At 33.7% G+C, this 1,609-nt stretch overlaps 1 protein-coding gene across 1 annotated transcript; it reads right to left on the reverse strand.

Moving 5' to 3' along the window:
* Positions 1–530: 530 nt before the first annotated feature.
* LOC109206684 (calmodulin-like protein 3) lies at positions 531–1,400 on the reverse strand. Its single transcript, XM_019369532.1, has one exon. It carries the CDS (start codon positions 1,126–1,128, stop codon positions 676–678), a length of 453 nt encoding a protein of 150 aa, XP_019225077.1. The 5' UTR covers positions 1,129–1,400; the 3' UTR covers positions 531–675.
* Between the last annotated feature and the right edge of the window lie 209 nt (positions 1,401–1,609).

Here is a 1,609-nt window from a genome sequence, read left to right on the forward strand (position 1 = left end):
ATTTTTATGTGTAATTCTTGATCAATTCTATTTAAAACAATTGGGGGTATTTTAGTGAACTTCTCAATTACAGTACAGTACGATACAATCAAACCAAATAACAATATGTTATTCAACAACAGCAAATGATACAATCTATTCAAGCGTTGTTCGATAAAACGATACAATACAATATATTATAAAACGATTGGTAACAATGATCCAAACATAATGTAACAAGCGTACACGATATTCCATCAAAATCTCAATAACAGTTTACTTTCTTGCTTATTTATATAGCTCCGCCCCTGAGACTAAGATATCTGCCGTTTATTTCAATTTCAAGGCTAAGTCTTATTCCAATTAAGTCAAATCCCAATATAAATATATGATGAGAAACTAGAGAAAAACAATCCTAGAGCTGTAAGACATACCTTTATCTAATTCCAAAACTGTTCAATCCATTTACTAGAATTTCATGAGACAACTTCCTTTTCTTTCATTTGTAATGGATCCTAAGGTATATTTATCAACAAAATTTGAGGTAGAAGAGAAGCCAAACACAATTTAACAATTGAAAAAATAAAATAATAGCAACAAGTTTATTTACATGCCACAACATATGAAAATAAAAAATAAGAAGTTGATGCTTAATACTATTTAAATATAAAAAAAATTAACAATTAAAAAAATAAACTAACTCAAAGCAGCAAACCCACCCCCTCTCATCATCTGCTTAAACTCGGCGAAATTCACCATTCCATCTCCATCAATGTCCACTTTCTTTATCATTTGCTTACAATCCTCTATTGTTCGTCCTTGCTTTAACCCTAACGACGCAAGCACAGATTTCAATTCATCTTCACTTATGAAACCATCTCCATTTTGGTCGAACACATTGAACGCCTCAAGCATATCTTCTTCTTCGTCGCGTTCGTCCATTATCGTCTGGTAAAGTGAACCGAATTCGTCAATGTCGACGCATCCGTCGCCGTTCACGTCGATTTTGTCGATCATTTGAGACAATTCTGAATCTGGAATGAATATTCCCATGTTCTCTAACGAATCGTTTAACTCCTTTTTCGTTATTCTACCGTCACCGTTTCGATCGAACATTTGGAAAATTCGTCGGAGTTCCTCTGTGGCCATTATTCTTTTTATTTGTGGTGCAATTGAATGTCGGAAAGGGAGACCGGCGGTTGTTGTTGCGGCGCCGGCTACCGCAAGTGGTGGTGGCGAGTTTTTTCGCAATTAAAGAGAGAAGAAATGTTGGTAAATCAAATGAGAAAATTCTGAAGAAAATGGCTGGCAATGGAATTGGTTTTAGAGTTTGAATTGGTTAAGAGAGTGTATGAAACTAATGCGTGGTGGTTGTGGTTTTTTTAAGGTTGAGAAAATTTAGGAGACAAACTAGGACAAGTCTTGGGGGTGGTATATAAAGGGGAAGTTTGGAAAAATTAAATAATTAAAATATTGAAAAATAAAGAAGAAAAAGTAGTTATCTAAATTACTTTCATTTTGTTAGTAAGATATATTTATAAATGTAAAACATAATCTTTGGTGCTATAAAATAGGATTCTTCTCCAAAAGATGAGCCAAGGGAATCCAAGACGCAAAGATTTACATCATT

Source organism: Nicotiana attenuata, unplaced genomic scaffold (genome assembly GCF_001879085.1).
Source record: "Nicotiana attenuata strain UT unplaced genomic scaffold, NIATTr2, whole genome shotgun sequence".
NCBI classification, from domain to species: domain Eukaryota; kingdom Viridiplantae; phylum Streptophyta; class Magnoliopsida; order Solanales; family Solanaceae; genus Nicotiana; species Nicotiana attenuata.

Bases quoted from the DNA above. Each gene is read 5' to 3' on its own strand.
- LOC109206684 (XM_019369532.1), bottom strand. From the start codon at position 1,128: ATGGCCACAGAGGAACTCCGACGAATTTTCCAAATGTTCGATCGAAAC.